The sequence below is a fragment of the Manacus candei genome, unplaced genomic scaffold, assembly GCF_025592945.1.
Source record: "Manacus candei isolate 608988 ecotype Guabito, Panama unplaced genomic scaffold, ASM2559294v1 h1tg000011l, whole genome shotgun sequence".
In the NCBI taxonomy this organism is placed as follows: Eukaryota; Metazoa; Chordata; class Aves; order Passeriformes; family Pipridae; genus Manacus; species Manacus candei.
The window spans coordinates 26760797-26774135 of record NW_026138059.1 but is presented as its reverse complement, the minus strand read 5'-3'; the positions used below and the strand labels follow the sequence as shown (position 1 = coordinate 26774135).

At 35.6% G+C, this 13339-nt stretch overlaps 1 protein-coding gene across 3 annotated transcripts in view; it reads left to right on the top strand.

Annotated features, from left to right (window-relative positions):
• The window catches only part of RNGTT (RNA guanylyltransferase and 5'-phosphatase), a 177874-nt gene that overhangs the window by 18214 nt on the left and 146321 nt on the right, over nt 1–13339 (top strand). For all 3 annotated transcript variants that reach the window (XM_051777749.1, XM_051777751.1, XM_051777750.1), the window contains exons 6-8: nt 602–851; nt 7309–7418; nt 8230–8331. In XM_051777749.1, coding sequence (XP_051633709.1) covers nt 602–851; nt 7309–7418; nt 8230–8331 — 462 coding nt within the window. The remainder of the gene's footprint in view (nt 1–601; nt 852–7308; nt 7419–8229; nt 8332–13339) is intronic.

The window sequence follows — 13339 nt, the reverse complement described above, 5'->3', positions numbered from 1 at the left end:
CACTTAAAATTGTGTTAACTGCATAGTAGAAAGGTTCTGAATGACAGTGTTTTTGTGAGAAACTTCTGGAAAGAGAAGTAATTTTAAAAGATTAGGATGATTTTTCCCAGTATGGTGGCAAAACCTCTAATGAGAGGAAAGAATTCTTAGGGGGGAAAATGTAGCCATATTTGAATTTGAACATTTATGTTTTTCTTCATTACATTTGTTGATATTTTTCTTTGGTCTTTTTTTGTCTTCATTCAGTCTTGAAGTACATATCTGTGTGTCACCCATTCCTTCTCTGTAGTAATAATAAAAGTTTTACTTAGGTGACCAGCAGACCACTGTGAGTTACAATGAGGAGTTGAAGCAGTGTGAGCTGCAGTTACTTCTGAGAACAAACATATGCAGTGCCTACAGAGTTATCCAGAATCTTGTGCAAAAGCAACTGTTACCAGACTGATCTAAGCATGATGTTTCGAATATAATGGATGTTTCTGGAATTACCACTTTGGAACTTGTTTTCTCAGTCCCAATAAATCTTATGTTTGGTAAGGCATGACATGACTAAAACATGTAAATTAAGCATCCAGAGTGATTTTCAATTTTTATTTGACAGTATCGAGGCTGCAGTGGCTACTTTTGCTCAGGCTAGACCACCAGGTATTTATAAAGGTGACTATTTGAAGGAATTATTTCGTCGTTACGGCGATGAAGATGATGCTCCATCACCACCAGAGCTACCAGAATGGTGCTTTGATGAAGATGAAGAGGAGGATGATGATAATGGTAAAACTGGAGGCCAAGAGTCAGAACCTGGATCATCAAGCTCTTCCTTTGGGAAGAGGAGAAAAGAACGCCTAAAACTGGTAATTTTGATTTGGAATTTAGTATTTTAATTGCTAAACATAATTTCATAACCTCATACTCATCAGTTACTAATACTCATTTGCTTGTGCAAATGGGGTCTGGAAGTATTGTTTTCTAACTGGGAAAAACTGGTAGAGCCATTGGAAGCTTTCTTATGTTTCCTATACGAACCTTGAACTTTAACGTTCAACACTTCAACTATTCCAGTTGTACAAGTTTCTAAAATAACAATTTTTTTTAAAGTTTGAATTGAGATATTAAAAGCTCTTTTTAATTATTCAGTTTGTCTTTAGAGATTAAGTGTTACTGGGGTTGTATGGAAACAGCTCTTAATTATTTTTGTAGCCATGTGGACGAAATTCAGAATTTTTTTAATTCAGTGCTCATTTTGGTAAGTATTCTTACTGTTGGAAATTTTATAGGATTGAGAATTAGATTAGCGAAAAGCAATATGACCTTAAAAATCTCAAGGCTTGAGCTTTGAAATATTTTGTTCAAAGCTGTTTTAACTGTATAAGAAAGAAGGCTGATCGCTTTTTTGACTTTTGCATAATTCTAATGAAATAAATTACTCTAGTTACTGTAGTATGGAACTAATACTCAAGTACAAAGAGTATGTTTTGTATCATCTGAAGATTAATGGTTCAGTTCTCTTTAAATTCCTGACTCTCTTTTTTATTTGCAAATAGATTGTTTCTGAGTGCAGAAATATTCTTTTTTTTTTTTTTCCGCATAATACTGAATTATTTTACTTGTGCTGAGATGTTTGCAAACTTGTTTGCAAACACTTGGAAATCCTCACTGAAATATGCTGCAAAAATGCATTTTGTTGTTACTGCAGCTGATCAATGTGGTTTACAGATGGAATGTGGAAAATATTAGCCTGAAAGGAATACAAAATCCAATCTAAAGAAGCAAGATGGACTTTGAAAACTTTCAAATTGTCCCTCAGCTGGAATAAAAAATTTCCCACACTCTAAAAAACCATAGTAAAAGTATGTTCAGGGGTATGGCCATTGCAGTAAAGCACTGATATCTAAAAATTTTTTGGGGGCTGGAACCTCAAAGCTGGTTTTTTGATGTGCCTTTTGATGCATTAGAAACTTGAGTGTTATGATGAATTCCAATGACAGCCACTTTTCATCAAGTATGAAACTCAACCAGTCTGTTTAACAGGAGTGATACTGGCTTCCCAGGCTCTTTTTTGTCTGCCACCATAGTTTTTTTGAAAGCTGGAAGCTAAATTATACGAATAAGCATATTAATAATTAAAAGTTAATTGTGATTTAGAGAATTTATGAAAGAAAGAATCATCTAGTTAATATGCATATTCGTATAATTGAGTTTTGCAGCTCTGAAGGAACATTCTTTGACATGAAGAGGAGGAGCGGGCAGAATTCTTTACCATGGTTCTTGGCTGGCAGATTGGACTGCTTCTTAACTCAGTAGAGATGGATACAGTCTATTTGTGATTCCCTGTAAATATGTGATCTACAGGGGGAGAGATTATCAGGTAAATACCTCTTGCTCAGGTATTCTTATTTTACTGTCTAAAGGGCTAAATTTTCAGCATTGTGTTGATTTCCTGCAGCAAATGTTTTCAGCTTTCTGATTTGTTTCTTTCTCTAAACACTTAAGGGTAGACAGAGTCAAACTAGAGGTAGCTGTAGTGATAGCAATGTTCTGAATTTTTTTCATTTTGACTCAAATCTTTGTGGAGACAGAAGAAAAGTTTAGCAGTAGAGGAGGAGACACCTCCCAGGCGTCTCGCTAAGATAATGAATAGTTAGAAGCGACTGCTAGCTGGCCTATGAAGTTAGCATGCTGTCCACTTCAGAAACTTTGCTGTGAGAAACTTTACTGCAACATCCTTCAGTAAAACTTCTATTTTGATGTCAAAAAATCTTGACATTCTTTCCTGCATTACAGAAAGTGTGGGAACCATTAGAACATAAAGCTATTACAGTTTGCTTTGTCATTGCCTGAACATAGTTGACAGGTGCCAAGAAAGCTGTTTGCTGCAGTCTGAGGTGCTGCACAGGAAATCCTAACACTTTTGACTTTGTCAGTGCATGCTGTAATGCTCGTAGGATCGAGGCAACATTGTTAATTGATACTTAGAATCTCACTTCAGGAAAAAATACTTGATTTTGCAAATAGGACAAAGAGCTGTAATTCTGAGCCAGAGCCTTTGAACTTTTCATGTGTCAAATGCAACTTTTAGTGTTTATTAAGGAATGCCATCTCTTCTAGTCCCATGTCAATGGCATATTACAGCATGTAATATGTAGTGCTTCTAAAATGGATGGAGGCATCTTAAACAGTCTGGAAGGGATGGTGGCTGTTAATGATTTTCCTCATGATTTTGAGTACCTGTGTCTTGTGGTCATGTGTGAGACAGAGGGAAATGATTAAACTGATTTGATACAGCAAGGATAATATTTATTATTTAACTAGCAAGTTACCTTGATTCTAAATATTAGTACCTTGGGTTTTTTTCTACCTAACCTGCTTTTTTTTGCAAAGTTTAACTCCTGAACTTATTTTTCTGCCCATGGGCATCTTGATGGATATGGGAAAAAGATTATATTTTGGTTTTGCGACACCATTTTATGTACTTGAATATGAGTATCCTTTCATTCTCCACACTAAATGCTAATTTGTTCACTTTTTCCCTGTAGTCCATACCTTTTGTACTTCCAACCTTTGTTGTCATTCTTTGTATTCTGTCATGTTGAAACATGTTTTTCTGAGACTGTGTTGCCTATAATTGAACACAAGCCTGTAGCTGAGGCCATCCTAGTAGGGCTTAATAGGGAGAAGATAATTTCATATGTCTTAAGGCTAAATACTTCTGTTTATATATCTCAACATAATTGCCTTTTACAAGACAGAACAATACTAATTCAGCTTTTGGTCTCTCGATGCCTCCGTATCTTTTTCTCTAATTATCTACCAATTTGAATTTGTATAATTTCTTAGCCTTTATTAAGTGTAGAACTTCATTTATACTGAACTGCATAGTGTTGTTTCCAGCCCATTCTTAAAATTAAGGGTAACAATGAATTCTTAAGCTACCATCACAGTCTATATCCCTGTTACTAAAGTCACAGATGTCACAAAAATAAGAATATGCTACTAGGAAGTTTAGGGGAAATAAATTAATTATCTTATAGCTAAACCAGACCTTGCAGATTCTTCTCAATATAGTCCTTCCTTTTTGTTAGTGAAATGCTAACTCCTTTGAACCTGGTTTTGAAACAGTCGCTTGTCTGTTTTATAGAAGTTACATCTATCCCATGTTTTCTGAGTTACCTCTATGAGGACAAGACAAGCAAACAAAAGACAAACCAAGACAAATGCAAGCAATTCCAGTTCTGCAAAGCCTGTTTCATCACCAAAACCAAATGATTAGTTGAACACCTTTGTTACTGAGTCACAGTGTGTTTTGTTATGTCTTTTTTGTTTGTACATGCCTAGAGGTAGTTACTGTGATTTGGTCCTGTATTTTGGTATTAAATCTAAGCTGATTAATGTAGCACCCTGTCTCTCACATCCTTTCTTTTAGAAGATATCTCTTCCTGACACATTTTGGAATGTTTCTTGTTTTCTGGAAGGCAATCTCTGAGCATATTGGCGCTCGATCAAGTCTGAGTAGCTGGTGATAGCCACTGGGTTCAGGAAGGTGTGGGGCTGTTCCCACTCACCCACTCCTCCAGATGGTGTTTAGGATCTGAACCAACACAAGATGATACACAATGCACTTCTTCTTCAGATGAAGTGATGAGTGGAGAAATACAGTGGCAAGTGGGGCAAACTTGATTAGTACAGATGGTATGAAGGTTGTGCAGAGTGTAGCTACTAAGTGCATGTAGTTTCCTTGGATCCTTTAGGGATTATAACTTTTGGTTTAGTAGCATTGCTGAGGACTCGAGTTGCTCCTGGGGATCTGAGTGCTCTGGCACATCTGCACCATGTTTTCCCATGGCCTGTTTTCATAGGAGTTGTTAGCTGAACAGTGGTGCAGAAATTGCATGGGTCTGGCTCAGTTATAGGACCTTATCCAAGGAATGTCCTCGTGCAACCTGGAGTGTGAAGTTAGCTGAGCACGAATACCAAGTGACTCACCTTGTTTTCGTAGCACTGTGCCTTAGCTAGTGATTATACTTGGAGCAGATAATCTGCAAGAGACACTTACAAATGGCAGGCATGAATTTTGTGTTTACGACTCTTCTGGAAAATCTTTTCTGTTCCTGGCCTTTTGCTTTAATCTTAACAGTCGTAGTGCCATTGCACTCTGCCATTATTGGCAGAAGTAAGGCATGACCATCTTTCCTTTCTTTCATGGTGCTCTTAACCACTTACCAGAATTCAGACAATGTGCTGGCCAGGCACGAGTAGCTGTCTGCCTCCCTCGCCCACTCACCTATGTGCTGATGCCCACATGGATAATATGGGCTGAGAGACACACTGAAAGTCTGGGGAGCTCAGGGTAATTAAGGTTATGAACTAGTATATTTCTTTAGGATGTACTGCTCTCAGAATACCATTTGGTGATGTGACTGAGCTGATCTTAACTAAATGCAGGCTGTACTGAAAATTGTGGTCCTCCTTTCCCCGCACTCCTTGCATTCCTTCTGTTTCCCTTGTGCTGGCACTAGTGCTGAGTCATCCCATGGTGAGTTAGTTTAGGATACTAATTTGGCAGAAAATTACTAATTTATGATGTTATTTTTGCTAAATTAGTTCCTAGACTTGCTCAGGAGTAGAACAGATGACTGCCACAGCGTGTGGAAAGGAAAGGGGGCAAAAAGGTTCCTTTCATCAGTAGTATGCAGCTGGATTTGTTAAGGCTAGGTTCAGGCATTTTAGAGAACAGACACAAAATAATTGTACCTTCATTTGCAGGATTCATAGCTCAACAATGAAAAGTCATGGTTTGATCTCCTTAGTCTGCATTGAAAATTTATTTGAGATGCTGTTGAAATAACTCTGGTTGATTTGGGATCTCAGTAGAAATCTTTAATTTTGTAGCTTTGTAGACCTGATGGCTTTAATGTGTTCTGTTATGCAGGATTTGTTTTTATTCCATTTGACATCAAACTTTCTGGAATATACAAGTTATTTTAGAGTTTTATTTTCAGTATTCTGTTTTGATTTTTACTTAGCCTCTTCTATGGCATTCATGATAACAACTCCACTTTAGTAATCTGGTTTAGATTGAGAATAAAATTATGCAAATATATTTTTACACAAATATTTTGTTACAGACCTGCTGTTTATATTTTTCTTTTGTGAAGAAAGTTGTCCTAGCTCAACTGAGAACCATTTAAGTTTGCTGCTGCATAATACTTTCATTCTTTCAGTTGTTTTCCCTATAGCGTAAGCTTGAGCTTTGAGACGTGCAATGTGGTAGATCACCCAGGAGGAGATGAAATATGTGTAGTTGAACTTCTTGTACTGGAATTGCCATCTAGGTCTGATAAAATTAACATAACTATTTGAAAATGTGCATCTCAAAGATTTGAAAGGAGAAAAGTAGGACTTAACTTCTTCATCTGCTGACATACTTTTTTTAAAAAAAAATGAACCCCCTTGTGTCTAAAGATGTTTCCCAGTGACTTTGATTCACTAATTACTAAGCTACTTACGTTTATCTCACATCTCTACTGTTACTGAGCAGCTCTTTCATTCCATGAATCAGGGCAAACATGGAATTGTTAATCTTGAAATACTATTTATATATTAAGAAATTTTATTTAACATTTCATAGGTCAATTGTTTCCTTAGTTCCCGGTTTACTTATTTTGGGCCATGCCTTTTGACATACTTTAAAGAGGTGTTACGAAGGCTTCTACTAGAAAGAATTTTGTGACCCTTAATGTACAGTGATTTGCTCCGGGCTTACAATACTGTTTAGTGTTTAGGTTCAGATTCTTATCCACAAATACATGTCTCACCCTATCTTATTATTATATAATACTTTGTGTACTAAGGATGATTAATTTAATCCCTGCAAATTCTATATGTGACCAATTTACTATTAAATACCTGATACTAGTGTTCTTTATTTTTAAATAACAACATTTTAGTTACAAATGAAAAGTAAGTCAAACTGATGCTGTAGTTTGATGTGGGAGCTTCCTTGAGAGTATTAGCTAAATAGTGTAAACATTTAAGTACTATCTATCCCTTACTATTTACCTCCTTTTTTTTTTTTAATTATTTTTTCCCTCCATAAATAACTCAGTTACTGGGTTTATAATATGGCTCACCTGTGAGTTTGCTGGCAAAGCTCAGCTGACGTATCTTGCTATTATGGGTAAATCTTTAAGGAATATTTAAGCTAGTACTGCTCGAGAGGTTTGTAAAAACAGACTTAATCTTGTATTGACATATTCTGATCTGCTTTTATGAAGGCTTAAATACTAATTGTTTTTCTTTTAATTTATTTAGGGTGCAATTTTCTTGGAAGGAATAACAGTTAAATATGTGACCCAAGTGACAACGCAACCAAAGTTAGGAGGAATACAGCAAAAATGTCAGCAATTCTGTGGATGGGAAGGGTATGAAAACTTAGAACTTGTTTATTTATACTATCTAGAAATAAGTGTTATGTTTTGCAGAAGGACACAGCTCATTGTAAAAATGAGAAAAAACATGACCATTTTTGAATGGGTTGTTTCTAAAATAAAGGAAGCCTCAAACACACTTGGCAATGGAACAGTCTTGCATTGTACTATGAAATGGAATGATCGACTGTTAATGTTAAGAAACAAGATTCTAGAATTGCTTTTCCATTGAGATAACAAAACGTGTTCAGATGAATTATTGCTGTACAAATTCCAGATGTAGCCTAGTCCAGGCATTTGTGTAAAATTTAGTGCTTGCTCAAGCAGTAGATTTATTTGTACAACTGGTATTTCACCTCGAGGTATCGAGGTATTGTACTCATTTTTATAGCCAACTTGAATTTGTGTCTAATGTTAATTAGAATGTTGGCTTTAATGTCTCATATTCTGAGCTTCTCCTTTCCGAAGTTGATGAGCCGGTGAGTTACTCACAGTGCTTCCTAACTTTCTGATGCTTTTATTTCTTCTAGTGCCAGTAATTTTGAATTCAGATATCTTTTCCTCCAAAGTTAATACTTTGAAGTTCCACATAATTCAGTGTTTTGTCATAACCAAATATCCTTTTTCTTATCAGATAGGCATTTAATTTCTCATGCAAAATACTTTTTTGGAGGAGATGTTCTAACTTAGATTTAACCTTGCAACAAGCCTGATACAAGATGTGATTTCAGTGTAATGTAAAAAATGTATTGCCTTGTGTGAGTATTTATTGCAGAACGTTAATAAACATGGTTCTTTTTTTTAGGTCTGGATTCCCTGGAGCGCAGCCTGTTTCCATGGACAAGCAAAATATTAAATTTTTGGAGCAGAAGCCGTACAAAGTTAGCTGGAAAGCAGACGGCACTCGGTAAGTTAATTTTAAATGAAAAAGAAACACACAGTAAATTGGGTAGACAGTTTGTGTTTTCTCAGGAAAGTGAATTTGCTTGTACAGAGGACAAAGCATAACAAAAAAACTGGCTTCAGAGATGAATTTTTTTTTTCTGTCTTGATACGCAACATTTGCTGAAGTTTGAGGCCAAGTTTCTTTTAGCACCTGTTCTACAGACTGACTGTTAAATGTAATTCTTCTCTCTAACCCTTGCTTGTCCGTCATCCAGGACTTGCCACCAAGGTCTTAGAATAATCTTAAATAGCAGTAAGAGTTTGTTAAGCTGAAGACTTTATTTATGAAAGCTAAATTAAAACTTCTGATTGATCCTTCAGAATCTGGCTAGTAGTGGAAATTTCATAGGGTTTTTTTATTCATACTGTGATCCTTTGTTCAAACTCGTAGTTCATGTCAGCTAAAGAGTTGATAGTTTTATCTTGCCTCACCCATTCTCTTACGATCATTGTAGAAGTGCCTTTTGTTTAATAACAAACTACAACCTGATTGGTTGTCCTGACTGGACATCTTCTAAAGGTTTTCATCTACTCTTTTGTTATCTTTAGTAATAGAGTGGAGTATCCTAGACATTGAAAATCATGGAAAATATGGGGAATTGGGTGTCTTACGAAAATTACCAAGTGGCTCCACATGGAGTCAGTCACGATTCAGCACAGTTCAGCCAGAATTAAGCTGTCTCCTATAAAAAACCCCCCAAGCAACCCTTCAAATATCTCTCCTCTGTGGTGTTTGTGCTTCAAGGGTTTATTATCTTGGGCAGAGTATGGTGTGAAAAGACAAAGTAAACTTGCACTCAGTATGGCATAAGAAATGGGTGGGAATATCTGGCTTCTTACATTGGCTGGTTGTGTACACAAGCACTTGGGTAATGCAGTACAGGCGTTTCCGGGCTGGGAAGTTACAGCAATGCGGTGTTGGGAGATCAAGGCATATCCTTAGAGGAGTACAAGGCATTCAAAAGCTGCTGAGCCTGAACAACTAAACTCAGCCAACTTAAATGGACCTGAAGAGTCTTGCTTTGTCATATCCTATGTTATCTATTTGGAAAATTTTGGAGTATTCTCATTTTCTTACTCAAACATATGGATGTGATGCCTATATTCTGAGTACTGAAGCAGTTATATAGAAAATAGTAGGGCACCTGGAAAACTGCCTTTTGTGAAAGAAATTAAAATGTACATGTAATTTCTTTTAGAAATTTTCAGTATTTTGAACATTCTATCCTGTGGTTTAGAATGGTGACAAAACAGAATGGATGAAGAATAAAACCGAGGGAACTAAATAGTCATTTTAGTTTCTTTTGAAAACATAATAACCTGTAGTTAATTGTGGAGATACATAGACTGATAGATATATTCAGAGAAGAAAATGGACCTACAAAGATTCAGTGTCAGTGAAATTGAGCTGAAGTAATGAGAGAGATTAAAGATGAAAACCTGAGCTATTATTTGGATATTTAGACACTGTACATGGTATGTACCCGAATCAACAATGAAAAATGACTGTGATAGTTTTTACATTGGACATGCTTCTGATTATTTAGTTGTTCTTCAACGATCTAGACTCCATATGCAATTAAACAGATCTTCATTAATTATTCTGAAAGCTTGTGTTGACAGGCGTGACCTTCCTGAATTTAATATTAAGACATCAGTTAGTGAGACCCATTTATGGATCCCCTGCTTCCTTTTGTCTGGAGATGAAGCCCCTGTCATCAGAGATCTCTGAAGCTGTTCTGTTAACTGTGGCTTAGGTGCAGCAGTCTAGACTTTGCCTATTAGAATATTATTAGGCTGGCATGCGGGTTTTTTCTTTTTTGGTTGGTTTGTTTTGTTCTCTCTCTTTGCTGCTGTTTCATTGACTTGATTGGACTTACAGAAAAGCAGATGCATAACTAATAACTTTCTATTATGCTTTCTCACTGAAATAAAACACCGTCATCTCAGTTAATAGCAATATTTGCTCAACTTAGCCAAACTTCTTAAATTTCATTGTTATTAAATACCTGAATTTTATTCCTGCAGCAGTAGTTTTCTCTAGAGGTTTCATGACTGAAGCCTTTATTTGTACATTGTCTTAACTGGTACGCAGTGGCAGTAATTTCTTTGAGGACTTTTCTACAAAGGCATTTGCTATTCCTAGATTTCAACTTGAGCTGAAGTTTCACCCTTCTGGTTTAAGAGCTGTGTTGTTGTTTTTGTTGTTGAGGTGATGGGGTTTTCTGTGTTTTTTTTTCCAATGTTGTTTGGCTGTTTTTTTTCAGTTGGTAGAACAGTTCATGTTTTCTTGATTTCTTAGCGTTGTTATATTTTTCTACCCATAATTTTATAAAAATAGAAAGTATTTCCCTAAATAAAAGAGCATTATTTATCATCTTATGTTGACTAAACATTGCGAAATAGATTAGAATTACTGTCAAATACTTCAACCGTAAAATATTTTGGAGAAATTTACTGGAGCGTGTTGGAGCCCTGAGTTTGAAGTCCTTTGACTTATCCTTACTTAGTCTGTCCTGATTTGAAGAGTTTGTGCCTACGCTGTGATCTTGCTTGTTTTGTATCTGGTTTCCAGGGCCCTTGTTCCATACGCATCAGCAGGGCACACCTCCTTGTTCTTGCTCCAGCTTTCCTTCTGGAGCATGTTTGCCCCAAAAGGAAAAATGCAGCGTGAACAAATACTTCTCCCCTCCTGTTTATAACTGCCTATATGTAAAGATGTGTCCATTTGCATCTCAGGTTTAGAGAAGTGAACTTTAAATTAAAAGATCTGTGAAGCTCGTTTAGCATTGACACTCTTTGGTAGAATATTTCCTTTGTACCAGCTATTTGGGTGTACGTAAATACTATATGCAAAGTCACCGTGTTTTAGGAAAAACCACCTCTAAAATCATATTGCTTTAAATTATTATTATTAAAAATTAAAAAAAAAAGTCACTGAGTTCTGCAGCTATTCTGTCTGGTTTGGTGTAATTTCTGTCCTGTATATTTATTGGAACAGTTGTCAAACCTCTGGTGTCTTATAAATAATCTTAATGCTAATCTATCCATAAGGTACAGAAATCCAAAGGGCAAATTTCTGACTACTAAAATCATGCCTTTTGGCTTTGTTGAGATGAAATATACGTTGTATGGTAACAGTAGCTACAAGGTAGGTACAACATTTTTTCAGTGCTGTGTTTCTGAAATAGTAGTTACTATCTGAATAAGGTAGTCGTAACATGTTCAAGGCATTTACTGCATGACTGTGTTATCAGCTTTGTACTGTAAAATGATTAACCCAGGTGGGTAATGGCTTGTTGAACCCCTTCATATGTGTCTCGTTAATACTCTTTATAACAGATGCTTGTTCTAATGAGCGGAGCTGAATGTTCAGACAGGAGTAGGGTTGGTAAAGTAATGAGATACCAGTTTTGAAAAAAAGGCTGCTACCACTAAGAATAATAAAAAGTTGTAAAATGTCTGTGGAATAATTAAAATCAATACAATCAAACAAGACTAGGTTTTATAATGGTAAAATGTGACCTGCACTAAATGCAACCTATTAAGGGGCATAAGTTATTTTCCTACATTTGTATGAGTACCTTTTTTATTTTTCACATCTGTACACATGCAGTTTTAGTAAAAAATAATGAATATGATCATAATAGTATGGCTGTTCAATTATGGTAAGGCAACTATTTAAAAAAATGCAGAACAGGTAGCTCTTGTAAAAGACTTAAATTTGGAAAATATTAATGCAAGTTTGATGGCTTACAGATATCTAAATGTGAATAAGTAGGTGCAGAATGTAAAAAAACTCTTTGAGAATTGCTGCTAGTTGTCTAAAAGGTGTTTGTAACAAAATAGTTCAAACATCTCTGAAGTTGGTTATTTGTTCATGATTAGCAAATTACATTTTGGGAACAAGGCCTGTTGCCTAAATCATTCTCATTTTGTTGGTATCACAATACAAAATAAAATAGTAAAGCTACACTTCACAGTATGATAAAGCTAGTGGGCAATTTTTTACTGTTAATCAAATAAGTTTATCTCAAATGTATCAACCAATAAATATATATATATATATAAAATATTGATTTATATTGAATGTAGTTCTTTTGATTTAGTTACTGTATTATTGCTCTTGTGATAGCTTCGTAGGCTTCTTCAGTTCAGCTTTTTGTACAAATTGAAGAAAATTTCTGTTTTTGTTAAAAACCTTAAAATTATTGGCAGTTGCAGCCTCTTCAGAAAGAGATGTGTGACCATTACTAGAAGGAAGTCTACTTGGTATGTTTTAAGATAACTTCTTATGCGTCTTCTTAAAACACCATGAAGAAGGGGTTGAAGTTTCTCCCTGAATTTCCATGGCTCAGTGCTTTTCCTTTTCCTATACACGATGAGATGAAGCTTACACACGTAACAGAAATTGCAGATTCCTAATATGAGAAGTTATCCAAAAGTCATTTGGTCCAGAGTAGTTAGTGAAAATATGATCACTGCTAAAGAACAATTCTAAAATATATTAACAAAACCGAGAAACAGATTTTTTTGCTTGTTTGTTTATGAAATTAAGAGGTAAAAGATACTAGACCAAAATTAGGTGGCAAGATAGCAAAATGGTTGTCTCTCTGTAAAGGATTAAAGAAGAGATAGTTGAATAGGTTCATGAAAAACTATTATCCCTGAGAGACAGGTGAAGGTTATAGAGAAAGCTGGGATAATAATGAGAATGGTGGAGGACAGAGAACATTGGAGAGTAGTACTAATCCAATTAAAAAACAAATCTATGCACTTGAGATCTCATTATTAAGAACAAGAGACCAGCTTGTCATGAAAGCAGACCTAGAGAATGGAAAGATTGTCTCCTGGGAGCAAAGATATTAATGTTGAGTTGAACTTGAAGGAGACTCTATTGGGAATGAAAAAGAAGGCATAGATTAATTTTTAGATGGGTACAAATGACATGACCAGATTCTCATGAATGT